We start from the raw sequence: 25,167 nt of genomic DNA, 5'->3' as shown, positions 1-25,167 counted from the left end.
GGCCGCTCGACTGTGTGGAGATCAGCGGGTTTACTGCAGCCAATGAGCGTCTCTGCGGCGCTTTCACTTCCTGTTTTGGTTTCAGGGAAAAGGCATCGATGAACTATCTCGGCCTCACTCACTGCACATATTCGATATTAGCTATGTGATTTAGCCCTTTTAAGTTTGTTAAAATAGATGCACGTTTAATTCAATTTTCATTTTTAAACTTATCTTATTTTTTTAAATAAATGCATTTTTTGTCTTCTCCTTCTTCTTCTTCTTATATTGTTGTTGTTATTATTATTATTATTATTATTATTATTATTGCCGTTGTTATATAAGTATATAGCAAATGTTATCGTATTATTTTTTTAAAGTTACTGGTATCATTGTATTATGTAAAATGCTGCCAATAAGAATAAAAATATGATATTAATGATTTATTGTTTAAAAATAAACACCATTTAAGTTTTATTTGGCTGATAAATAATATATGACATCAAAAAATGTATCTTAATATTCAACATATTAACTAAATTTGCAACAGTATGTAAAACCTATGTATGCTTGAGTTAGTACTGTACCAAAAATACATGTAAATAATATTGGTAGGAACACGTTTACAAAATGAAATAAAATCCCAAATTAGTTGTGTTACATAAAGCTTCAGTTTTCTTTTTTCTTTTTATTTTTTTCTACTGTACTAGCTTCACTGAGAACAGCCATACAGACTACAGGAGAGAGTAAGCCCAATACAGAAAAGACCTGTAGAATTTATACATTAGAATAACATGTGAATACAAACTATCTGACAATTTGACATATAACACAGGGTTCCTTATTCAACTTTAAATTTCTCATGAAATTAAATTAAATTTGATTTGATTTACATTTGGTGATCAGTAAACCGACATCCTAACATCGTCATTCGATTGAGTTGACTCTTTCCACCGTTTATCTGCCGTTTTCCTATTGGTCAGATTCGGTCAGCTGACAGGAGGACACGTGACATGTGACATGTGACCGAGCTGCTGTTTACATGACAGGAAGAAATGTCGGAACCAGCCTGGTAGTTTTATAAAACACCCATGTTCTGGTGTCGTCGCTTCTGTCGCTGGATACACCTGACCCCCTCCACCCCCTCCACCCCCCGGTCTGTTGAATAAACCCCCCCTTTACCGTGTGAAGATGTTGGAGGCGGCTCAGCGGCGGGAGAATGACTCCATAGAGGTGGCTGTGATCCCTGAGAACCAGCACTGTGGAGACATAGCGGACATCCTCAAGGCTGAACTCGCCCCTGGAGGCTCCCTGCTCGGCTGTCTCGGGGTCCGGGGGCGGCTGGTGGTGTGGGACCCGGCGGACAGGGAGGCTCCTCCGGCTGCAGTGGACGGCGGCTGCAGAGAGTGAGTTCACTTCACTCACAGAGGACACACTCATCATCTGATTTACATTATAGATATATAAATATCACAGCTAAATCTAAAGTTATGAAGTCTGTATGCATTGACTTTTTGATTAATCGATTATTCCATCAACAGAAATCAATTGACAATAATTTTAATAGCTGATTCATTGTGTAAATCATTATTTAAACCAGAAAAATTTTCTCAAATGTAAGTATTTGCTAGTTTTCCCATTTTTTTTTTCATGACAGTAAACTTTACATCTTTGTGATTTGCAATTTGAAAATGTTAACTTGTGCTTAAGGGAATCATGAGGGTATTTCTCACTATTTTCTGACACTTCACACTCTAAACAGTTAGTTTAAAGAAATTAAAGAAAATAGTCATCAGGTGTATCTATGATGAAAGTAATTGTTGATTGCAGCCTGACAGTATTTCTGTAGTCTGAAGTTTTCTGTGTCTTTATTACAGAAAACACTTTAAAACACACAACCAAAATAAGAAGTGAAACAGTGAAGCTCTGAAACCTATTTTGATACCAGGACCAGATGTGTTTGATATTCTTCTTCAGTGGTACAAATCTGTTGCTAATCAAATTTTCTAGACTCTAGTGATATGGAGCAAATGTGGGGCAGTTTCCCACTTTGCCCAGTTAGTAATCCAGCCTTGACTGTGCAAAATTCTTTGACCCTGATTGATCAGTTTTTATTTTAATAGTTTATATTTATTATAACACCCACAAAAAAATAAAGAATTTTATCTATGACCAGAAAGGTGTAGGCTGAAGACATTAATGTTGTGTCAACAATATTAGTATTTTAATATTTGTGTGCTCTCATTTTAAAATTTGGCCAGTGAATTTTATACTACATAGACAGAAGAATCCACATTATGCTAATTAGCTCCTTGTGTTTTCTTGTTTATTCTCTCTCATAAGATTAACTTGATCACCTCAGTCTGCATCAGTGCAGCACGGAATCACTGTTTATTTTTGCTTGGTTTTTTTTCTGTTCTTTAGTTTTTCCTGGGAGGAGGTGACCGTTCACAGTCAAGGCGTCAGCAGCTTCAGACTTCTGGCTGTTGGGTCTCAGTGTGACCTGAAGCTGCTGGAGGTGGAAGCACAACGATCGGCCTCCATTTCTCTGCTCTGTGTGTCCGAATGTCCTGCAGACCTCCTGCTGCAGACTGTCAGAGAGCAGGACCACAGTGAGTCCCACAACCAGACTTCATCACCAGGGACAGACTCTGGTCCAACCCAATTGCTGCAGTAGACTATAGAAGACAGGATGGCAGTTATACATACTAATAATAATAGTATAAATATTACAATAAATATCACTGAATGAGACTTTGTTTTCAGGTGTGTGTGAGCTGCAGTCGCTGCGTGTGTTGTCGTTTGCCGCTGGTCGCTGCTGCGTGATGCTGAATGATGATTGGCTGCTGCAGCTGCAGTGGCAGCAGGTGGAGGAGGAGCTGCAGATATTATCCTGCTGCAACATCCAGCAGACTGACAGCAGCAGACACACAGCTGTCCACCACTGTGTCTGCAGAGAAACCCTGTTCACCCTCAGCCCCTCCGGACTCATCTGTATCCTCCACTCAACAGATACTAATACAACTACTGCTGTTACTACTAATACTACTACTTCTGTACTACCACTACTACTGTTACTGCTACTTCCGCAACTACTGCCACTATATTTTATTACTAGTAATAATAATTGTCATGATAATAGTCATCAAACTAAGATAAATGGCTAACTAGCTAAAAGCTAAACAAAATGAATATAAAAGGAACGAAAGCAAATACCTGAGATAAACTAAACTAACTAAACAGCTAAAGTAAAAGGAAGCATAACTAAACTTAACTAAACTTAACTAAACGTAACCTGAAGAAGCTGGGCTTAACTAAAGTCAACTAAACTAAAACTAAAACAAAGATCCTAAGTAAATGAAACTGAGTTAAATAGAACTAAATTAACTAGATTAACCCAAACTACGCTCAACTACATAAAAAAATATAAAAGATGAATTAAACTTAAATAATTTAAACTACCATTAGATGACAATAAGCTAAACTCTACATCAATTAGCTTTACCTGCTTATCCCTTTAAATTGACTAAACCAAAGTAAATTCAGCTAAACTAAATTAAACTAAGCTTAAATGACTGTAAGTCAGATAAGTGAAGCTTAAGGAAACTAAATTAAACTAGACAGCTTTATGAAATGAAGCTAAATTACACAAAACAGAGCTAAGCTAAGCTAAACTCATAGAAACAGAGCTAAGCTAAGCTAGCAGTAGGCTAAACTGTAAAACTAAGCTAGCCTTAATAAAAAACTAAAACCTGGTAAACAAAACAATCTTTTCTAATTTCTAATGAATCAAATCTAAATTATTATCTATCTATTTTGTCAGCGTCACTCTGAATATCCCAGCAGTCTTTTCTTTAACCCTTCCCTCCAGCGGTGTTTAATATCACAGACGGCGGTCTGCTGGCCAGTGTCGACCTCTCCGCCTACCTGAGCTCCGGCCTGGCAGAGGATGACTCCTCCTCTTCATCACCCTCCTTCTCATCTTCCTCCTTCTGCCACCTCCAGGTGTCAGCTGATCTCAGTTCAGCTGTAGCCGTCACCCAGGCCCACTCTGCTGTCGGTGTCGACCTCAACCGCTACTTCAGGTACAGCAGCAGGAAAATGAAGCAGAGATGTCCTCATTGTCAGTCGGTCACACAACAGCTATACACAAATCGACTCATAACATCACCAGAATCAGTGTCCCCTCCACACACAGGTAAAACTCCTCATCCTCACAGCTGAAACGCTCCCAAATCCTAAAGAAAAGGGGCCAAAAGCTCCGAACACAAACACCTCTCTAAGCAACAACTGAAATGGTGGAGGAGCAGATAAACTGCACTTCTTTTCAAGGTAATTAATCATAATGAGGATCCTGTTATCTAGATGAGGATCAGACATTTAGAAGATACAGGCACAGATTCATTCATAACCTCTTTATCTAACTTTGATTTGGCAAAAGCAAGAATAGATTCTGAAAATGCCAGAAAAAAAGGTGCGTAAATGTTCCTTCATTTGCATTTAAGATGGTTTGGTTTGGAATTTTTACGTTTTTAATTTTTTGGTTTTGTTATTGTTGTTTTATCAAATAGTCTCATGAATCAAAATGAGGATTCGAGCAGAAGGTGTGAGCGGTGAGTGAAAGCCGATGGGAACAGAGTGGAGTCTGCCCACTGAACAATTTTGATCCTGGTTGGAAAGAGAAATGATCAAATGCCTGTTTGTCTGTTCTGCCAAATGTTTCTCAGCCCAACAGCCTGATGTGATGGAGCTGAGTGAACTGGAGGAAGAGCTCATCAGATCAGCTCACTGACCGACTTCGCTCTGTTCTGAGATAACACAACACGGTAATGAAGTTCACACTGATGTTTCTGTCTTCCAGGATGTATCCAGACCACCTGCTGTGTGCTGCCCCCCCTGCTCGCCCCCCCCTCCGACCCCAGTACCTAAAAGACCAGGACAGCGTGCTGAGCTCCGGCTGCAGCCTCGCCGCCCTCGGGGCGACCTTCAGTATTGATCGGTAAACCTCTGACCATCACACAGACTTCACTTTTATAGATCATAGACAATGAGACTCGGAGATAACCAGCACTACAAGATCTGTTTATGTTTGTCAGTGAGAAATAAGAATAAAAAACCCTGTTACATGCTGACCTGAAAAGTCAGAGGATCATCAAAGTCATTACAGTTCATCCTGAAGGGAACATGAATGTCTGAACCACATTTCATCATAATCCATCCAACAGTTTTGTAGATTTTTAAATCAAAAAGATATTTCAGTAAAAAGCAGCTTTGTCAGCCTCATGGTGGGGACAGACGAAAAGTTATTAGAATTTAACCTCTGGGAACCATGAATGTATAAAATTTGGAGCCAGATCAGAGAGTAGATGTTGAGTAATTTCCCAGAATGAACTTTGACCTTCAGAAAAGTCAGTGAGGTCGATCCTCTGAGGACCATGAATGTCTGGACTGAATTAGATCTCAGTCTGACCACATATTCATTTATTTATTTCATGTGTTTATTTGATAGAAACAGTTCAAGTTTATGAAGATCTGGATAAGAATGCTAATTTACATTCATGGTCCCCAGGATGGTAACACAATCAAATATACAATACACCCGCTGCTGAGCTGAAGGTGATCACAGATCCGGTTTGACTGAAGATGTGGGATATGTACGACGCTTCATTATTGTTCAGTGGTAAACCATAACAGTATTAACTTCTTTTTACTGACAGCACAGTTTGTGTGCCTCCACACAACTGTAACACTAAAACCTGCCTCTGTTCCCTCTGGAAACACTGCAGCAGGGTTTGATCTACGCCTACAAAGATGAACAAAGCTTTACTTGCTCCCACAGGATTTGATGCAGGAACAAGGACATAAAGATGTTTTTCAGATTCAGCTGTCTTTGTGTGGTTATGTTTTACTCTCACAGCGTTGTCAGTGTTATTATGCAGTGATGATGATGATGATGATGATGATGATGAGGGAATTAAAAAACAGAGAGAGTGACAGTTAGACCTGGAGCACTCTAGTTAATGAATGAACCAATGAATTTTAGCCTTTCTACATGACTTTTAGTTATTTAATTTAGTTGGTTCTTAACTTTTCCTCGTTCACCAGCTCCTGGGAAGCTCGTCTGGCCTCCATGTACAGCAGAGCTCAGCAGGCTCCAGCTCCCTCCTCCTCCTCCTCCTCCTCTTCCTCCCAGCCTGCCAGGACGTCCTGGTCCTCCTCCCTCCCCCACCTGGAGTCCCACCAGGCTCCGTCTTCAGCCCACAGCAGAGTCCCTTGCAGCGGGACAACCGTCACTTTCTCTGTCCCCAAGTCGTCCACTCCGTCTCTGCTCACGGTCTCCGAGTTCTCCGCCCTGCTGACCTTCGTCTCCCCCGGCAACAGACAGACCACAGTGGCCTTGTGGGATTTGGAGTCCGGGAGTGTGAGCTACCATCAGGTGAAGGGGGAGGCGGCTCCGGTTCAGCACTGTGGAGAGAGACAGCACAGGCTGCTGCTGAAGAGTAAGTCAGACTCAGTGAGACAGGCTGTAAACAAAGCAGCAGTTATAATAGTCACAGTTTAGAGCTGAACCAGGAAGGATTTTAACTTTGTTTTCTCTCGTCTGCATCAGTGGAGCGAAACGTTCTCTTAACCAACTGGACTCCCACTGAAATAACAGGCTCAGCATGAAAGAAACAAACAAAACAAAAAAACCTGGTTTTCTCTCTGGAGTGAAGCTTTGCTGATTTTTACACTGTGCAGGAAACAAGCTGTAGAGACATGAGACAGTTTGGTTTCAGTGTTTTTGTGACAAATCTGCAGGTTGTGTTTGAAAACTAAAAACCTGCAGTGATTGCAATTATTTTATTAATCAATACAACGAAACAAGAATACTAAACAAGAATCACATACAACGTTACTTCAGTGAACGTCACCATGAACTCTGTCTCTCTGTCTGCCTGTCTGCCTTTCTGCCTGTCTGTCTGTCTGCCTGCCTGCCTGCCTGTCTGTCTGTCTGTCTGTCTGTCTGTCTGTCTGTCTGTCTGTCTCTCTCCGTCCAGAGACGGGCGTGTTCCAGGTCCTGTTCTCAGTTTCCCAGCAGGACTTGCTCAGCAGGTTGATGTTGTTTGGCAGCGCAGCAACAGTAGATGCAGTGTGTCACCTGAACAGCTGGGGGCGCTGCTCCATCCCCATCCACGCCCTGCAGGTAGGAGCCAGCGCTCTTCTCACCTGCTGCAGCACGACTTACTGTTAGAAATGTAACGACAGTTGGATGAGGTCCAGGTGTGGTTTGGATCCAAACTGCTGTGGTTTGTGTTGTTTCAGGCCGGACTGAAGAATCGTCAGCTGGATACGGTTGATTTCTTCCTGAAGAGCAAAGAAAACGTCCTGAACCTGTCGACAGCCTTCAGTGCTGCTGACCAGCCGGCGGCCTCCACACTGAGCCTGACAGACAGTACGTACACAGAGATGTTTTCATGTCTGTATCTTTGTGATCTTTCATTTTACATGTGTGTTGTATGTTTTGCTACACAATCACACACAAATGATTTAAATAGTGGCTTTAATCAGTGCAGTTTCATACATGTTGTTGTAGATAAAGCTGTGCGTGTGTGCGTGTGTGCGTGTGTGCGTGTGTGCGTGCGTGCGTGCACAGGTGTCCAGGAGCTGTGTCCAGCGTTGGACCTGTTGTGTTCAGCTGTCAGAGACTCGAACAGTGAAGCTCAGAGCCGACAGTTCTCTGAACAGCTGCTCAACATCACCGTGAACTTCGTCAACACACAGATCCGCTCTGTGCTGTCCCAGTCACACTGTACGGCTACACACACACACACACACACACACACACACACACACACACACACACACACACACACACACACCCCTCAGTAGATGGTCAGCTCAGTCTCTGTGTCTGCAGATGAGGATGCAGGTGCACGGCGCTGCCTGGACATTCTGGACCGGTACGTCACTGAGCTGAGGAGCTACATGAAGAGGTTCCCCTGGCCTGCAGGGGGCGACACCTCCAACACTGACCCCGCTGCTCCTGCTGAGGAGGAGGTGCAGGAGGACGAGTGGGAGCAGCAGCCGACAGAGGTGATGCATCATTAAGATTTCTGTCCTTGCCTTGTACTCACAGGAAAATGTTCATCTCCCTTCATGTCTCAGAACTCTGTGTAACTGTGTATTTGTGTGCACTGCAGGAAGTTGTCCGCCAATCCATCCTGACCAATCAGATCCCCAGAGCTCAGGCCATCCTGCGGAGGCGGAGCCGCCCAGAGCAGCGCCTGTCGGCTCTGAGGACGGAGGGTCTGCAGCAGGTGTTGTCCTGCCTACAGCAGCATGACCTGCAGACCGCCAACACACTCCTCACTAACATGGTCAGACCAGTCAAACTTCCTCTTCTCTTTGACATCACATCTACATATTGAAAGGCTAATGTTGCTATGCTAACAGGTTCAAAGTTAAAACACCTATAAAATAAATGATATATTATCCCTAATATCTCTGACGTCCAGTGCAAATAAACATCCACAAAATCAGCTTCGAAACGTAGAGAAGAGACGTATGGTGGCCCTGAGAGTGCAACATGCTGCAGCTTGAGAAAACACATGCAAACAGACAAAACTCAAACACACTCAGACAAACATCTTCATCCATTTGACAACATAGTGCTGCAAATGATCACAACACAACCAAATACACTAACTACAACAGAAGTGTTTCCAGGGGACACTAAAAAGTGATGTGACTTTTGAAGTTACTGAACAACAAATGCACATGGATGAATTATAATAAATGTATTATAATACATCCATCCATGCATCCCAGCTGTGTCCATCATATTTTTGTGTCCCCTGAAAACGCTTCCTGTTGTGTTGTGCGTATTTGCACAGCGCAACAGGAAGTGTTTTCTGAAGCTGAAGCATGTTGATCCCTCAGGGCCACCATAGTCTGTATGATACAACTCGAGCTTAAACACAGTTGAGTGTGTTTCTTTAACATCTAAATAAAGTCAAACTGACAGAAGCTTTTTGTCGTTTGTGCGTGTTTGTTGTGTTTTCAGGGTTTCAGTGTGAAGACGCAGCTCCACAGTATCTGTCTTTACACCAATGACAAGGATCTGAGGGAGTTTGTGGTGAGTCTGGCTCTGAACAGGGAACATAATCCTCTTCCTCCCTGACAGCATCACTGCTTCCTCTCTATCTCTGCTCTTTATCTCAACAAGTCTTTGTGGGCCTCTGATTGGTTGCATGTTCAGGTGGAGGAGCTGTCGAGGCGGAGGTATTTTCCACAGGAGGAGACGCAGAGTGTGGCCTTTATACGGGAGATGGAGAGGGTGGGATCACTGCCTGCGTCCCGCTGCTCAGGAAACACCTCAGCAGACAGGTGAGGATACTGAAACCTCTGTGTGAACATCCTCACTGTTTCCTCTCTGAGTCTCCTTTTTACCATCTCTTCTGGCCCTTTTTGTCTCGACTTTATCTGCTCTGAATCTGCCCCCCACTCCTCCTCTGAGCGCCTCTTTTCCAGGTGACTTTCAGCTCTGTCGAGCTCCTGGGTAAAAATGAAAACACTCACCGTCCTCTCTCTCTCCAGGGTCGTTCAGATGGCTCGTAGGGAGGCGGGAGGTGGTCAGGAGGTTCTGGAGGAGCTGGTGGGACAGAGGAGGTCTGACGAGGAGGGGGGGCTTTGGAGGAACCTCAGATTGGACTGGGTGAGGAACTGGGACCAGAGCTGCCAGACCTTCGTCCTCCTGTCCAGACTCCAGCACACAGGTACGACTCTGCGTCACAGAAACAAAACCAGGACCTGGATCCCTCCGCGTTTTTAAATGTCTTTGTTCTCCTGGATCATCAGAGTTGAGCTCCTGTGACTCCGCGGTGCTGTGGCGTTACCTGACCGCTCTTCACGACCAGCACCGGGTGGTCAGCTGGATCCAGAACCGGGAGACCAGCGATGCCTCCTTGTGGCCAGACTTAGCCCCAGAAGTGGTTAACGACAACACGCTGTGCAGCAGCTACATGAGGGAGAACATCCTGGACCTGCTGGCCAGGTACAGCAGCTGTTCTCACAGCTGGATGTTGGTTTTTCCACAGATGTTGATTGTTGAGCGTCCTGTTGCTGCTGTCCTGGTTTTAATTAAGAAGTGGACCCTCGTGCTCTGTTCCCTCCTCCAGGAGAGGCCTGTTCATCCCAGACGAGCTGGCAGATCTGGAGCAGCTGCTGTGGAGGCTGGCTCAGGGCGGAGGGGTGATGGCTTCAGCTCCTCCCATCCCTCAGCACCGCTCCTCCCTCGGCCTCGACCTGCACAGCCTCTTTATCACCTTCTGTCTGGAGCACGGCCTGCAGTACCTGCTCTACACCTACCTGGAGCACTACAGGTGTGTGCTGACTTTCCTTTGATTGTGTTTCAGTTTCACAGCTTTATGAGCTCATGAGCTGCGTCTCCTCTCCACAGACTGACGCCCAGAAACTGCCCCCTCCTGACCAATCAGAGCCTGTCTGAGAGCCAGCCCTGGTTTGAGATGCTGGTGAAGATCCAGGAGATCACCAGAGACCTGTCAGGTACCAGCATCAGCTCGAGCTTCGATCTGTTGGTTGGATAAAAAACTCAGATCTTTATTGTTTTGTGTTGTTTAAAAGTCATAAACTGAATATTTAAAAATGAAATTGATGGATTAATTGATAATGAAAATGATCAGAGCCAGAAGCCTAATGGATCACATTCTAGTTTTTACTCAGTTTTTATTTGAGTGAAGTTTAATTGACTCAGAAGAAGAGGCAGCTCTGTATCTGTACGACAACTACACAAAACCAAACATGTCCCATCTCCCCCTGTATCACTGGACCATAACAACACAAACTAATGAACCAAACATCTTCCACATCCACAGCAATGGATGGTCCCGACTCCCCCACACCCCTACGCCTGTGTTCTGGCCAGACCCTAAAAAAATAACAGACAGATTTTTATTATTGTTATAGATTCATATTTTAGTTTAGTTTAGTTTAACTTGAATCTGTAACAATATCACTTTCTTTGTCTTTGTTTTGCTTCATCAGATAAAAAAAAAGTCAGATGAAGGACGTTGGAAAGTAAAACGTGTTCCACTGTCAGTGAGTTGTGTCTCTGTCTCTGTGTCGGTCCAGACCCAGGACTGGTCTTCCAGGCCAGTCTAACCAGTGCTCAGGTGCTGCTGCCAGGCAGCCAGGCGTCCCTCAGCAGTCTGCTGTTAGAGGGCCACAGTCTGCTGGCTCTGGCTGCTGTCATGTTCGCCCCCGGAGGAATCGACCAGGTAAACGTAAAGTCGACGCCGACGTGTGATTCTGCTTCTGCTACAGTGAAATCGCATCATATCACAGTGATGAGGCGCTGACGTGACATCCTGTTGTGTGTGTGAGGAGCGGCAGCAGCCGTCTGAATACAGAGTCAGAGGAAACAGGAAACACTGTACGAATGAAAAATAAGAACTGAACATGAAGCAGGATGAGGAGCTTCAGAGCATCACACACACAGAGGCGAAAAGACAGAAAAGAAGAAAAGAGTAAAAACATTTCACTGCTACATTCATGCAAAGATAATGATCAAATCTCAGTTTTATATTTATTCATCACCATATTTAACATTTTCTAAATTTACCAAGTGAACTAAACATTCTTCACTCATTACCCTGTTATTTTATTCTCAGTTCACACTGGCTCTGATTTCAAACAACCTCTGACACAGTTTGGAGTAAATTACTTCCTGCTTTAATCTTCATCTGAGCAGATTTAAAGTTTAAATTCAGGATCTAGTTGATCATTATTTTTTTATTTCTTACTTGTCTCCTTCTTTATCAAAATCTGGCACTTACACTACCCACAATGCAACTTACACACTTTTTAAGTCTTGTCAGGACCTGATGCATGTTTTCCTCAAAGTCGTCATCAGTTTGAAGTTAATTGACAGATATTTATTGATCAGCTGGACTCCATCAGACCACAGCTCTCACAAATACCCACCTGAAGGTCTTCTGAGATGTTTTCCTGGTTTGGTCTGAAACGATCCTCTCTGTACTTCCTGTGAGCAGGTGGTGCAGGTGGGTGAACGGTCAGGCAGGTCAGAGAGGACGGTCGACCCTCAGCTCCTGAAGATGGCGCTGGCCCCCCACTCCAAGCTGAAGGCTGCCCTGTTCCCTGCCGGGCCCCGAGGACACAGCCCATCCTCAGACATCTCCATCTACCACCTCCTGCAGGTGCGCTCACACCTCTCGGCCCCTGTAGTTGTGCTGCTGGTTTTAATGAGCTAACCTCCTCTGCTGAGGTGCAGTTGCCCGTTAGCATGTTAAACATCCTGCCTCTGGCAGCAGCTGTGTGTGTCTGAGTGTATGTATCAGTGAAGCACAGGAAGTGATGGTACCTGCTGTGTTTTGCAGTCGCTCCATCCTCTGGACCCGTCCAGGCTGTTCAGCTGGCAGGTGGCAAACACCCTCAACTCCACCGGTGAGCTCCAGATGTCAGCTTCAAGGTGTCACAAGGTCACGAGCCCGGTCACGGTCCAGCCCAGGCTAACCTGGACTACATCCACAGATTCTGCTCTCGTTTTAATATTTTATTTTTTGGGGGGGTTCTTTCTCCACAGAGACGTCAGAGCTGCCTCATTTCTCCAGCCCTCACCTGGTCAACAGGTTCGCTCTGGTGGAGAACCTGGACTTCCTGTACTACATCCGTCATGGCCGACCGTCCTTCGCCTACGCCACCTTTCTCATCCAGCAGCTGGGCAGCTGCAGTGACGTAACGCTGCTGTGAGTACGATGCACCTCGCTACAGCTGTTCAGTCCGGTCGGGCTGAGTGAGATGGTTAATGGAACAGGAAAGAGGAAGAAACATTAGTAACGTGTGTGTGTGTGTGTGTGTGTGTGTGTGTGTGTGTCAGTGTGCAGCAGGCCTGGCAGCAGGTGTACAGGTTGGCCCTGCAGTGTTTTAACGTCCCGTCTGTGGCGTCTGCGGCCGTTTGCTTCTGTGAGCTGCTTGGAGTCTGCAGCCTCAAGCTGAGGGTCGACATCAGAGCCACAAACTCCATCCTGCAGCACTGGAGCCAACACAACACACACACTGCTGCCACACAACATGTGCACACTCTGGGTAAACACAACACACACACTGTTGTGACACAACATCTGCACACTCTGCATAACCACGGCGATCTGTCTCATTTCAGTGTCTAAAGGAGTAAAGCTGGTGGAGGCGGTGCCTGGAGCAGCAGAGGAGCTGATTGGCTACCTAGAAGCTGCAGTGACAGACAGTCTGGAGCAGAAGGGCATTGGCAGGTAACCCCCCCCCCCCCCCCCCCCCCCCCCCAATGCTGATGTCATAATTGTCATAATCATGGAACAAAATTAGCGTGTGTGTCCTTGTTGATGCAGGATTCTTGGTTGTGTACACACACGAAAAAGAACTGTGTGTGTGTGTGTGTGCGCGTGTCTGGCAGGTCGTCCTACGAGGCGGCTCAGGAGTGGGCGTTGCCTGTTCAGTTCTGCCAGCTCCACAGTCTGACGCTCAGCTCTGTTTACCCGGGCCACTGTGCCAGTGACGGACAGTTCATCCACTTCATGTTGTTTGTCCAACTACACAACTTCCCGCCCCAGCAGGTGAACACACACCGTGACAACGTCCTTACATCAACACTCTATAAAATACATTGACATAGTCAGGTGGTCAGATCACAGTGAATGACCATATTTGGTTCTTCCTCCAGGTGAGGTCACTGGTGGCTCAGTTTGGCCCCGCCCTCCAGGCCCACCTGAGCCTGGCATTTCAGGACCTGCAGGTGTACAGTCAGAGGAGGAGCTGTGGCTCCGAGGAGCAGACGCAGCCTCTGAGCACAGCGAAGGCCCCTGGGAGCCCGGAGCACCCCAGGGACCTGTTCCAGGTCCTCCTGCAGAGCCAGGAGGAGGTGTCACCCTGCAGGTACCTGCTGCAGGAGGCTGTGGTGCAACGCTGCCCGACACTGGCTGTACTGGCCGCCTGTCAACAGGTGAACACACAAAGGAATAATAATGACATCACAGATATTACATCACATTATTACATTACATTACATCATATGTTACTACTGACAGTTCTGTTTGATTGACAGGGGGCGGAGCTGCTGCCCTGCCTGTGTGTGTGGGTGTTGACCTCCGTTGATGAGGTCACAATTGGAGAAGCCACCTCCCACCTGATGGAAGCGCCCCAGCACCACGAGTGGACCCTGCATGACCTGTCAATCATCTGGAGGACGCTGCTGGGGCGGGGCTGCATCAGGCCCCTCCTACGAGGCTTTGAGCTCTTCCAGAGGGTAAAAACATGAGAGGGATGAGGAAGAGAGAAACTGATGATTGCACCAGTTTTCTAATCTGCTCTTTGATGTCAGGTGATAAAACAGACCTGATACTGAACCTCTGATAATAAAATACAAATCTGTGGTTTCCATGTGTCTCTCAGGACTGTCCTCTGGTCTTGGTGCTCAGGATGTTTGAGCTGTGTTGTGACTACAGGAACTTCTCTGAGGCCAAAGCCAAGCTGCTGGACTTCCAGAGGACGCTCATCACTGTGAGTCCAGCACATCTCATGAATCACCCCGGACAGGAAGGACCTCTTATCAAGGCAGTGTTCATCCTCTCTACTCTGACCTCTCTCTCTGTGCCGATCTAGTTGAGAAACGGCGGTCCAGTACCCTCCGGTGGACTCCCCCTGCAGTGGGTGGAGAGCCAGGCCTCCGTGCTGCTCCTCACCATGCTGCAGCGCTGCTCCTCCCAGTACGACCTCCACCACCTGCTGCAGCTTCTGGCTGACGTCGACAAACTCCTCAAATCCAACGGTGAGAGCAGAGAATCAGATCAGGAGGTGTCAGCTGATCACCAGTGTCCTCCAGATCTGTCAGTAGGTTCAGGAGAATTAGCACTAAAATACAAAAAATGTGTGTGTGTGTGTGTGTGTGTGTGTGTGTGTGTGTGTGTAGGTCCAGACTTCACGAAGCTGAGTCAGCTCAGTCAGCTTCTGCAGGGTTCAGAGGTCAGCCTGTCTCCCAGGCTGCTGCAGTGCAGTTCTCCCTCTGTCCAGCAGGAGGAGTTCCAGGCTGCAGTGGATGCTCTGCAGGCCAGAGGCTGCTACAGCCAGGCCAGACAGGTGGCCCAGCTGGCCGGCCTGCCCGTCCACCGCCTGCTGCTGAGCCAGGTCTGCTCCACATCCACATTTTTATTTTCATTTTAGGATCATCCAAAACAAACTTTTTCCTTCACACACATTTCTATTTTACATTTTCTGATCGGTTTCTTCTTACACATATTTTTTCATAACATTTTACAGGCAATTTTTCTATTTCTATTTTACATTTTCTGATTTTCGCTGAGCTAAAAGATAGATAACCCTTAACCTTTCTTCTCTAATTCTTCCTCCACCTCTCCATCACACCTCCTACACTTGGTTTTGATGTTAACAATCAGATGGTTTGACATAAACAGTTTGTTCTTTCACGTAGCTCCTACAGGAAGTGAACTCCCAGAAGTCCAAGATGCAGTGGAGGAGGCTGGAGACCCGGGTCAGTTTCTGGAAGAAGTGTCAGGAGCAGCTGAAGACTGACAGCACTGATCCAGAGTCAGCCTCCCATTTCTTCCTGTCGCAGGCGGAAGCTGGAACTGCAGACTCCTCCACCGCCAGAGGAGAGGCTCAGACGGAGCTGCTGGATGTCCAGGAGCGCTGCCTGCTCCTCGGCCTCGCCGCTCACTGGCTCTCCCTGCTCAGCCCGGCTCCTGTGGACAAACTGGAGAGCCTGGAGAAAAAACTGTGGATCAGCCGCATCCGACGACACACCCTCACCGTCGCCATGGAGAAGGAGAGCGTCTTCAACCTGCCGCCGCCCGCCGTTACGCCTGAAATGAACACATACGAAATGCTGATGAAGGAGTTCTCCTTCTCTAACATACCAGCTCTGAACTCAGAGACGTGCCTCAGTCTGGACGGACTCCCAGGTCCCTCTGAGGAGCAGCAGGAGCCGAGTACCGACTCCGGGTTGAGTCCGGAGGAGGGGAGTGTGCTGCCTGCACTGATTGGTCAGTTATTAGAGGATGGCAGTATCCATGAAGCCAGCCGTATCTGCCGTTATTTCTCTCTGTATCACCCGGACATGTTGGTGGTGCTGCGCTGCCGAGGCCTGGCATCCGGAGAGCTCGAGCCCGAACCACAGGAAGAGGCAGCAGAGGCTCTGCCGAGGAAGAGCATGACCAGCTGTGAGCTCCTCTCTGACCCTCAGTCTGTAGATAGTACACGTTCATGTCATTTGATTTATTCATAAGGACAGTTTACATTGATTAGCATCACTGTACATGTACCAGTGTGAGGGAGGAGGCTCATTTTAGCTCCAGTGCTGTAGCGGGGAACCGATGGTTAAATACATCTGAATACTTCAGAAATATCACATGAATTTTAATACAGTCACATGTTTAAAGAAGAGTAAACAAAAAAACACAAGAGAATCTAAAACTGAACTTTCATCCATAGAAAACATCTTCTCATCCTCCTCCTCCTCCTCCTCCTCCTCCTCCTCCTCTTCTTCTTCTCTCTCTGGTCCAGCTGCCTCATTCAGCAGCCTGTCGTTCGTCATGCTCCCCGACTCTGAGGACAAGGTCACTGTCCAGCTGCAGAATCTGGTGGATCAGTGTCGCCACGGCAGCAACTACTGTAAACAAGTCCTCAGCCTCTACCAGCTCTCCAAGGTACAATCACACTTTGTCATGAGAAATAAGTTTCCAGTCAAACAAAGTGCAAAGTTCACATTGATTGTTCAGCGTTACCCTCCACCCTCCTCCCTCCACCTGCCCTCATCCTGTTAAATACATCCAGCCCTGTTGTCATGGGTAACCTGTCTGTGTCCCTCTGTCCTCCCAGGAGCTGCAAAGCTCCTTCAGTCAGATCTGCGGGAAGGAGCCTCGTTGTGTGTTGGAGATGCTGCTGCTGTCGGATCAGCCGGAGCGCTTCAGAAAGGCTCAGGCCTTCATCAGAGCTCAGGGCCTCTCTGCAGACACCGTGGCCGAGCTGGTCTCCTCCGCCGTGGTCCAGGCGCTGCTGGCCTCCACCCAGGAGCTGCAGCCTGGTGAGAACAGGGCTGGTTTGGATATTAGAGGTGAAATGTCTCCATTCCTGTACCTCAGTCAACATAAAGCTGAATTAGAAAGAGCATCACCTAGCACATTTCTGACAAGTCACTAAAGAGTTTGTGGAATTTTCTGATTTGGTTTTTGGGGTGTGTGTGTGTGTGTGTGTGTGTGTGTGTGTGTGTGTGTGTGTGTGTGTGTGTGTGTGTGTGTGTGTGTGTGTGTGTTGTGTAACCCAGCAGAGAGGCATGTCTTCAGGCCATCGGAGGGGCGGGACTCCCTGATCCAGCTGATCAAACTGTGTGACGACCCGAACCTGGTGGGAATCAAACTGCTGGAAAACCTCAACACTGTTCCACTGAGAGACCTGAGCTGCAGTACGACACACACATACACACACACACACACACACACACACACATACACACACACGTTTTACTAACAGAAATGGAGGGACATCAACTGCACCAATTAAACCAATTAACATTTCTAACATTCAGGACACGTGTTTCTTAATTAAACTCATACTCACTGTTTGTAATTTAGCTTTTCACAGAGGTTTTTATCAGAAAATTTTGAGATGTTTAAACGTTTGTGTTCCTTCCTCTCCTGCAGTCGTGGAGCTGCTGATCGTGGCTCACGACTGTTTCAGTCTCACCTGTAACATGGAGGGCATCGTCAGGGTGCTCCAAGCCGCCCGTCACCTCAGCCACACCTACCTCGCCCCGGGAGAGCAGTACAACCTGCTGGTAAGCCCTGCCCACTCACCTACGAGCCACAATGTTTGCTGTCGTCTTAGATGTTGTTTTTTAGCCTCAGACCCTCATTTCTCTGAAAAGTATAAGTATATATATTTGTGTGTTTGTGTGTGTGTGTGTGTGTAGGTACGTCTGCTGACAGGTATCGGCAGGTACGATGAGATGACGTATGTCTTCGACCTGCTGCATCAGAACCATCGCTTTGAGATGCTGCTGAGGAAGAAGATGGACACAGACAGACGACAGGTGACACACACACACACACACACACACACACTGATTGTAATCACATGTTAATTATTTGCACAATGGATTCCAAAACTGAACTAATAAAGTTTAAAGTTTATGTCTCAGATTATATTAAATTAATTTAATTTATTATTATTTATTAAGTTTTACTGTAACTTCCCTGGTAGTGTTTATAGTAACGGGTAAAAGTACTGGCCTAATTACTACATAGTGTGTTCATTTAAATCTGATAAATTAAGTACTGTTAACTTTAACTTGTCTGAACGTTAACTTGATGTTGACTCCACATTAACCTGGTGTTAACGCCCACCTGTCCCTCCGGCTGCAGAGCTCCAGTCTGAAGACGGCTCTGCTGGATTACATCAAACGCTGCCTCCCTGCAGACAGCGAGAAACACAACATGGTGGCGCTGTGTTTCAGCATGAGGAGGGAGATCGGGGAAAACCACGAGATGGCTGCGAGGACTCAGCTGAAGATCATCGAGTCTCAGGCCTGGGGTGAGAGCTGACAGCTCGCTAATGCCACAAAACTCAGTGTACTTCTGTGTGTGGTTTTCTCCCAGTGTCAGCCACTGGGATCTTTGACCTTGAGTTGTGCTGTCTTGTCTCTGAACAGTCGTCACTCCTGACCTGAAGAGTTCGTTGGTCAAAGTGTTGGGTCTGCTGAAGGACGCTGCAGAGAGCTTCTCTAAGGTACCTGAGCTCCTCCATGTCTTCTTCTGTTTGGACCTTTAACAGCCTAACAGGAGAGAAATGAACTGTGTGTGTGTGTGTGTGTGTGTGTCTCCAGGACTCCTGTGTGCGTCAGGCCACTCGCTGTGTCCGCACAGCTAAGCTGGTTGCTCTTCAGCTCCACTTCCTGAACCAGGGGTCAGACCTGCGTGTCATCAACCTGCGACCCACAGAGCTGCTGAACACTGTCGTAGGGCTGCCGCGATGCTACCAGGTCTGTTCCTGTTACAGTACCTGTACCTGTGGTGCTCCAGTCCCGGAACGCTCCACTGAGGCCTGATACAGACTCCATCTCCTCCAAGACCTTTGTCTTTATAGAGAACTGGTGACAAGTTTTCTGACAACCTGAGGTCGGAGGTTTAAACCACCAGGTTAACAACTGCAGCTGTTAGGGAATATTTGCTTTTAAAGACCAAACACTTTATTAAGAGATCTTTCAAAGAGGATAGTAAGGTTTATCTAAAATTTTAAATGTTCTTTTGTACTTTTTTACATGTCATCATTTCATTTATTTAAACAGGAATTTATTTTTTTCTTCTACAGTATTTTCCATTAAGAGAGAAGCTGCAGCAGATATGAGGAAGCATGGATCATGTTTCAGCACATAGAGTTGAAACAATTAATCAATTAATCAATTAACTCTTTTTGATAAGAGTTTAAGTCGTATTTCAGGCAAAAATACCAAATATTTCCAACTTGTTGGATAATGCTCTGCTTTTCTTTGTCTTATTGTGCAGTAGACTGAATCTGTTGTTTTTGGGCTGTTGGTCGGTCAAAACAAGACATTTTAGTCTTAGTCTCTCGGTTTGTTACCTGAACAATTAAATGATTTATTGGAGAAATGATCGGCAGATTAATTAATGATTAAAACTGCCATTAGTTGCCTACATCTCTTAATTTCTAGTCGAAGTTTGACGTGAACGATTTTCCCTGCTCTGCTGCTCGTAATTACGATTTAAACTATATGACATGAACACAGCATTAGCTCAACAGCTCTGACGGCTCAACTATTAAAACCAAGGGCCGTAAAACCTAAAAGTTATGTTTAGGTTGCTAGGCGACAGGACAGGGCGGGCACAGCTGGTGACGCAAAGCGGAAATCCGAATACAGATCAGAGCGGCTCATTTCCGATCAGTCTTCGCGGTCCTTGAAGGTTACTAAGGGCCACACCGTCGTAGACCGCCTCCCTGACCGGGGCCAAAGCTACAGACTTTTTGTTTTGTTATTTAAAAAAAAAGCTGTTTTATCACACTCATGTAAAACACACAGACTAACCCAGTGTCCTGTGAGGTTCAGACCCTCAGGATCCAGATCCTCAGACCTCTACAACAGTCTGTTGTCCCCTGTCGCAGGTGTTCGTGGTGTCGGAGGCGTACAGCTACAGTCCAGACTGGGCAGAGATTTTGTACCAGAAGGTGATCCTGAGGGGAGACTTTGTTTACCTGGAGGAATTCAAACGCCACCGCCCGCTGACCTCCAGCCTGTTCGAGGACATCTTCAAGAAGTAAGACGCCATCAATGAGAGTTTACCCGCCACACCTGAAATCACCTGACCTGACCTCACCTGTGCACACGGTATGTTCCTTTGTGTTTCAGGCTGGACGGCGCCCCCAGCAGCGCCACTCCCAACGTGAAGCGCCTGCTGACGCACTGTGATGATGTGTACAGCCGCTACAGGCTGGCCTACCAGCAAAACCTGTATGACGTCACCAAAACCCTGCTGCAGGACGCCACGACCTCCACCTACCTGAATGACAGACTCGCCAGCTGATCACCAAACTGACTGGTTTACCTACTAACTGACTAGTTGACCGGCTGGTTTATTGATTGACCGTACATTTTTCAGCCAGTTAACGAAGACATCAGAACTAATGACGACTGTTAATGCACAAAACGTATTTATACAAAAGGTTTAAAAACAGAAACAAGAAAAACTTTTTGTCTCTGACTTATCTTCTGTGGAGATGAATAATTAATAAATAGTAATTAATCCATTAGACTTTAATGTTCTTCTCGCTGAATAATTAAATAAGTTTATATGAAGAAATGAAGAAGACTAATGAAACTGCAGATTTACCTTCAGAGATGTTTAGATCACGTGTTACTGTCACAATGTGACCAAAGGTTCACAATCAACTAAACAAAATCTTAATAATATAATATATTATAATCATAATAACACACATAGCACTGTGATAATGTGCATTAAAGACTCTTTGTAAACCGCTCTGTATCAGTATCTAAGATTTGAGCTTCTGCTTTCGTCAAATAAAAGATCAGCAGCTCCAGATGTTGATATCACTTCATCTTAACTGCTCTGTTTACTGGTTCATTAAGTCTGAAATTCTTTCTTCACATCAACATTTTTAGGCATCAAAATGTTTGCTGGATGCTTCACTGAGTGATTTTACTTCTCTGTAGCAGTGAGGGATTCAAAATGTGTCCAATGGTCAATTGTGCGTCACAAGAATGACTTCCCTCTCTTACCTGTATGACATGAATTCACCTCCAAAATTAAATTTGGCTTGAACATAATCTGATTTAAAAAATCAACTGAACAGAATGTAGGTCATTTGTATTTTTTGGGGATGAATTCTGAATTTGTATTTTGGTTTGGAGGTTTGGATTTTATTCTAAAGCCTTGTGTCTCATTCACACTGAGTGTTGTTCACTTAATCTTTATATAAATGGCTTTAATCCCATGTTCGTACTTTGCTGTGAGCCTGAGCTGCAGGAGGTGAACGTGGTCACGCTGCATGTTGAGAGGGTGGAAACAGGTTCACATCTGTGAGACAGGCTGAGAGGCTTTCTGGGAAATGTAGGAAACCACTTAGTGTAGAGGAAGAGTTACGTGAGGCCGGTTGAGGGAAGGTGGGTTCACGGCTGGTTTTACTCTTGTTTCTTGTCAACGTGTGTCAAACCAACAGTGTGTTAGTTCGTCCCTCAGCACTTCCTGACTCCCTCCTCTGTCCGTGGCTCTCAGTGGCTCTTCACAAATATATAGTTTCACATTTAAAAGGGTCTCTAATTTTTGTAAAAACAGACAGAAGCAAATACAGAAATTGTTGAGGACTATTTTCAGCGGTGCATTAATCCAGATTTATGTAGGACCGAGTCTAAAAATTGAATATCCATTGTTACAGACTGAGATCAGAATTAATTTAATGTTACTTCTGCACTTTATTCATCATGTGGGATTTTGTCCCTCCACTAGATGGCAGTGCAGACTCTGGTCACACCTGCTGTTGGAGCTGGATGATTAGGACTCGTTAGGACGTCACAGTGATTTAACTCCAGTTAAGTTACAGAGGTTTGAAACAGTTTCTGTCTCCACTGTGACTGTCGACATCTTTTCCACCAGGTGCAGAATATTACTTCATCAGCTTTGGTTTCATCTCCTTCAGACATTAACAGGATTTTCTGGAGCTTTGAGTTGCTGAAACTTGCAGATGCTCAGCTTTTATTTTTGGTTTTTGCTCATTACCGCTGCAGGCAGTGTTGGCACTGAGCTGCAGAGTGAGCAGAGGATGCTGGGAAGAATCCTGGACTTAAATCCATTGTTCTCTGAACACCCCGCACATGACTGAATATTACTGCTGTCAGGTAAACACACAACTGCAGAACACGAACAATTACAACCACGTATTATTGTTTTTATAGATTTCACTCACAAACAAGTGAGACTGGTTTCAATCTGCAGCAGCTGTAAATGTTTGACTACTTCCCTTCTACCTCTGTGAGCTGCCTGCTCATCGTCACTAATGTCTCTAATGGAGCCAGTCATTAGGAAAACGAGCTCATTATTCAGATGTAATTAGCAAATTAATCAGGACTTTCTATCATGCTCAGCAGAGCAGAGGAAAACTCTCACACCAGGGATTCAGCTCAAATGTTTGTTTGTTCAGAGTTTTTACTCAGTGAATGGCGTCACGACCTTTTGACCTTGATGAGGAAGACTGTGACAGATTTGAGTTTTCATCCAGCGACTCACCTGAATGTGAGGAAACATCAACATGTTTAATCTGCCATGAAATAACATGAACTTGTTCATTTAAAAGGAAACAGGGTTGTTTCTTTAAGTCAGTTCCAGCAGTGCAGGTTTTGTCTTCTGCTCATCGTTAGTGTGGCTAAAAATAGAAGAAGCTGTTTGCTGCCATGACTTCCCGTTGAGTATGAAAAACAACTTTCCACAGAGCTGAAGAGAAAATTCACCACATGAAGCGTGAAGACAGTTTGTTGGTCTTTTTCCCTCCAGAGTCGGAGACTGAGTCGGAGCCGCAGTGTGTTTTCACTCTGCTGTCAGTCACCTCAGACTCACACAGGAAGCGATGGAGGTTTTCTCCCTGAAATATTCTGGCAAAGATGATGAGAAGCAAGTGGAAGTCAGCACAGCTAATTACAGCACATTCAGCACAGCAGAGTAACATGAAGACGCGTCCAAGGTAAAGGGGACAGAGAGGGAAAAGAAATGTGCTGTGACCTGCAGCAGCGAGGAGCAGTAATTCACTGGTGCAGGGACGGTGTGGTGTCTCTCAGAGGAGGCCTCTAAAAACGACTGGCTCAGTGCACAGAATCATACTTGGGCCACATGCAAGTTTTCTCCTGGCCCTCATACACTCAGTCCCCATGTATAGTGACAATCACGCTGATTGTCAGATGCTACTTCCACATCTGGACCAATTCTAGCGCACACAGAAAATCTTCCGTCTGTCAGCCAATACCAGAGGATAACATCTGGACTCAGCCCAGATGTGGAAGTACATGGGCCAGACTCGGACCAAGGACCCAGACATATGTTGGGCCAGAAGTTTCATTTAGCTGTCTGGGTTGATGCCTTCTGCTGGAAAGCATTTCTGGCAGAAGGTGCTGGGGTTTTCAATTTGTTCATTTTTCATCTTTTTCTGTATTTTTAGTTGCAGTTTTCATTCACTGTTCGGTTCAGTTTAGGAAACTAAAGTACGTGGTTACGTTTCCTTTCTATCAGAAAGCCTTCGAGGCGTCTCTATAGAAATCCATGAGAAACTGCCATCTTGTTGCCTGAAATTCAAAGTTTTCAATATTATTTTTGTAATTTTACCTCCTCACATATAGATGTAAACTTACTGTTTCACTGTTTTAAGTCTGGGTCAAGAATCATCCTGCGTTCATCTCATCTTGAAGGTTTTATTACGGAGGCTCGAATAAATCTGACTCAGCACTCAACATGACTAAAGTTAACTCAACTCTGATTTATTGTGAAGTGAGTAAACATGAACAACCAGAACACGATCCTGTGATTATACAACTTGACTCCACATTACTGTTCATTCCCTGTGTGTTTTACTCGCCACCAGGGACGCACACTCAGGTGTCTGACATCGTCCCCATTTCTGCCTGATGAAATTCAGTTTGAAATTCACTGCACCAATGACAGGAACTTTGCCGCTGGACCACATTTATGAGCTGCCAACATTTTTGAGATTTTTTAAGTGGGCCATGAGTTGGAAAAGTTTGGGAACCAGTGACCTACACATAACCAGAGCTCATCCAGAGCTGTGTCGGACCAGAGGGCTCACTGTGGCAGGTTTCTGAAGGCAGTGACAACTGACTTTCTCCTTCTGGTATTAAAACGTGTTGAAACCAAACATTTTCACTTAACATGGGACAAACAGCGGCTCACGTTTTAGACCTGCAGCTCTGGAGTCACAGTACACGACTCCGGCCTGATGTCAGGATATGCATTTTCAGTTAAATCCTCCTTTATTAAAATATCTTCTCCACTGTGTTGCCTTTCCTGGTTATTGTTGTGTGGACTTAAAGTTCAGTTGTGTCCCGTCCTGAGTCTCTGCAGACCGACTGTTCAGTCAAGCTGCAGAAGATCTTCACATTTAAATATTAAACACAGGGATTTGTAACAGTGTTAGTGTGATGCTCGTCTGAAGCGAACAGCGTCTCTGCAGAGGACAAAATGTTCCAGGAAACATCAGGAACCTCGGATGAAACGTGTTTAGATTTATATTTTAGGATTGTGTTTGGTTGTTGGAGACTGTGTGTGTGTGTGTGTGTGTGTTTTGTGTCAATCATCCATTTGCAGTTGAACAGCTCGTGGTTCCAGTGTGTGTCTCTGAGGCCCAGCAGGTCTCCGTGTCCTTGGTGCCGTCAGCAGTAAAGTGTAAATGGAGTCTGAAGGGGTTTTCACACTCGGACCGACTGAGGAGGGTTTTCCTGACCCGAGGCTGTTTGTCCCTGAAGGAGTTTGGTTGGTTCAGGTGTGAAAAATTCTGCTGAACCCAGCGATGGTGATGATGCGTCCTGTTGTGAACCTTAATTCAGAAAAAGAGAAGAAAACCTGCAGTGACAAATGTTGAGATCTT

At 45.6% G+C, this 25,167-nt stretch overlaps 2 protein-coding genes across 6 annotated transcripts in view; both read left to right on the top strand.

The window, feature by feature from the left end:
• The first annotated feature begins 982 nt into the window (after positions 1-982).
• Positions 983-21,349, top strand: spg11 (SPG11 vesicle trafficking associated, spatacsin). 4 transcript variants are annotated; one of them, XM_071460778.1, is made up of 40 exons: positions 983-1,385; positions 2,404-2,591; positions 2,746-2,973; positions 3,851-4,064; positions 4,841-4,978; positions 6,085-6,479; positions 7,020-7,165; positions 7,285-7,414; positions 7,616-7,771; positions 7,880-8,055; positions 8,163-8,339; positions 9,026-9,097; positions 9,221-9,348; positions 9,559-9,737; positions 9,820-10,015; positions 10,140-10,343; positions 10,421-10,527; positions 11,113-11,258; positions 12,033-12,197; positions 12,378-12,444; positions 12,584-12,746; positions 12,878-13,086; positions 13,163-13,271; positions 13,433-13,592; positions 13,700-13,978; positions 14,081-14,281; positions 14,428-14,535; positions 14,638-14,803; positions 14,945-15,159; positions 15,464-16,211; positions 16,555-16,697; positions 16,870-17,074; positions 17,318-17,452; positions 17,691-17,824; positions 17,960-18,079; positions 18,411-18,579; positions 18,698-18,774; positions 18,872-19,027; positions 20,167-20,318; positions 20,411-21,349. In XM_071460778.1, exons 1-40 carry the CDS (start codon positions 1,171-1,173, stop codon positions 20,583-20,585), a joined length of 7,251 nt encoding a protein of 2,416 aa, XP_071316879.1. In that variant the 5' UTR covers positions 983-1,170; the 3' UTR covers positions 20,586-21,349. The 4 variants fall into 4 exon arrangements, with proteins under 4 accessions (XP_071316879.1, XP_071316860.1, XP_071316851.1 ...); XM_071460759.1 differs by having other exon boundaries at positions 16,870-17,104; XM_071460750.1 differs by having other exon boundaries at positions 16,870-17,104; positions 17,315-17,452.
• A 108-nt stretch (positions 21,350-21,457) lies between these two features.
• LOC139607687 (neuronal acetylcholine receptor subunit alpha-7) overlaps positions 21,458-25,167 on the top strand; it is a 47,159-nt gene continuing 43,449 nt past the window's right edge. Inside the window, exons 1-2 of one of the 2 annotated variants that reach the window (XM_071460800.1) lie at positions 21,458-22,417; positions 23,070-23,256. The gene's annotated coding sequence lies outside the window, so the exon portion shown is untranslated. The remainder of the gene's footprint in view (positions 22,418-23,069; positions 23,257-25,167) is intronic. The other variant, XM_071460792.1, reaches the window with a different exon arrangement.

This window comes from Trachinotus anak, unplaced genomic scaffold (genome assembly GCF_046630095.1).
Source record: "Trachinotus anak isolate AG129_WGS33_773 ecotype Australia unplaced genomic scaffold, CSIRO_AGI_Tana_v1 ptg000002l, whole genome shotgun sequence".
Lineage (NCBI taxonomy): Eukaryota > Metazoa > Chordata > Actinopteri > Carangiformes > Carangidae > Trachinotus > Trachinotus anak.
This window is presented reverse-complemented; position numbering and strand designations above follow the sequence as displayed.

Coding starts and splice junctions, on each gene's coding strand:
- spg11 (XM_071460750.1), top strand. CDS start 1,171: ATGTTGGAGGCGGCTCAGCGGCGGGAGAATGACTCCATAGAGGTGGCT. Junction 7,772..7,879: donor TGTGCTGTCCCAGTCACACT/GTACGGCTACAC, acceptor CTGTGTCTGCAG/ATGAGGATGCAGGTGCACGG. Junction 11,259..12,032: donor CCCCCGGAGGAATCGACCAG/GTAAACGTAAAG, acceptor TCCTGTGAGCAG/GTGGTGCAGGTGGGTGAACG.